We start from the raw sequence: 1,509 nt of genomic DNA on the forward strand, positions 1-1,509 counted from the left end.
TGTCGTGATTGACCTGTTCAAAGACCTGAACATGTTTTAGTCTTTAACATCATGAACCTGATGATGACGTCACTCTTTTTTGACGTCACGACTTTCTGCCTCATCTTTATGTCGAACTACACCACTGTATACACAGTATATATGTAAATATTGTGAAATTGTTTACATTATTGTTCATTATTTAGCATGTTCATTTTTCCCTTTAATTACATCTATATAATTATCCAGGTAAAAACGGCGGCTGCTCCTCAGTGGAACCGTGTTCGTTACAAATACCCCAGAGTTGGACCTGATATTTTTGAGGACTTTTTACGGTTTAATGTTTGACGCCATTTTCTTTATTTCTTTATTTTAAATATCAGACAAATCACAACAGTTCAAAAAAAAAAAAAAAATTCCATTCACAGTATTCATTGATACCAAACGTCAAACTGCTAGTTACGTCATCCGCCATCTGTCGACGGCCGCTCCTATTGGGTAAGAACGCGGAAGTGAAGATACAGAGCGTTGAAGACCAAAACAACCCCAGTGGCGACTTCATCTCTTTCTTCTTCTTAATTCTCCGTCCTTTAATTCTTCCCTTCCCGGTGAACGGAGGCCTCGGCGGGACAATGGCGGTTCCGGTTCCGCTTCGCTCCATTCAACACCACCTCCGAACAGCCCAGGAACATGAGACACGGGACCCGGTGGTGGCGTACTACTGTGAGTCTGTTAGCCTTTTAGCTGCTGTCTGCCCACGGTTAGCCTGAGCCACTGTTCGTCTAAACCACAGTCAAACTAGTGACGTCTCTTGTCCTTTAACTACTGCTAACGTTGAACACCCAGTTAGCCTATAGCTGTGGCTGTTAGTTTGAGCCACAGTTATCCCCGGCTGTGTTAGCTTCAGCTTCTAAATATAGAAGTTATTTGAGCTATCTTAGCTTCGATGCTGCACGTTTGTGTACTCCGGGATATGTTGTAGCAGTTTATATATAGACTAGTCCAGACTGACTTTTAACTAATGTTTTGTTTTTGTTAAATAGCTTTTAGCTGTTTGTATTATTTTTCAATTGAATCAATAAAAACCAAAATCACTCATTATCTCGACCGACATTGGTACCAAAGAATGAGTTACATATTCTGAGGTCCAGACCAGAGACCCAGACCTACCACTAGAGGTCAGTAGCAGCATTTGGTCTGAGCTGTGTGAGGCGGGAGCTAAAATGAGTGATTTTCTCGACGAGGTTTGTTGTGGGTCTCCGGTCGTTAAAGAACGTTGACAGGATGACAGACAGGGTGACAGACAGGGTGACAGACAGGGTGACAGACAGGTCTGTGTTCTGCAGGGAGACAGGAAGCTGTCTCATGACTGACTGACTGACACTCCTGGTCTCCTCTGTCCTCTGCTGCAGGTCGTCTCTATGCCATGCAGACTGGAATGAAGCTGGACAGTAAGACACCAGAGTGCAGGAAGTTCCTGGTCAAACTCATGGACCAGTTGGAGGTGGTGAGTTGACCCCCCTGTATAAC

The 1,509-nt window shown here is 43.9% G+C and overlaps 1 protein-coding gene across 1 annotated transcript in view; it reads left to right on the forward strand.

Annotated features, from left to right (window-relative positions):
* Positions 1–464: 464 nt before the first annotated feature.
* vta1 (vesicle (multivesicular body) trafficking 1) overlaps positions 465–1,509 on the forward strand; it is a 9,936-nt gene continuing 8,891 nt past the window's right edge. Inside the window, exons 1-2 of the mRNA XM_008313646.3 lie at positions 465–702; positions 1,392–1,486. Of these exons, the coding sequence (XP_008311868.1) occupies positions 612–702; positions 1,392–1,486 (186 nt within the window). The 5' untranslated portion in view covers positions 465–611. The remainder of the gene's footprint in view (positions 703–1,391; positions 1,487–1,509) is intronic.

Source organism: Cynoglossus semilaevis, chromosome 7 (assembly GCF_000523025.1).
Source record: "Cynoglossus semilaevis isolate Cse_v1.0 chromosome 7, Cse_v1.0, whole genome shotgun sequence".
Lineage (NCBI taxonomy): Eukaryota > Metazoa > Chordata > Actinopteri > Pleuronectiformes > Cynoglossidae > Cynoglossus > Cynoglossus semilaevis.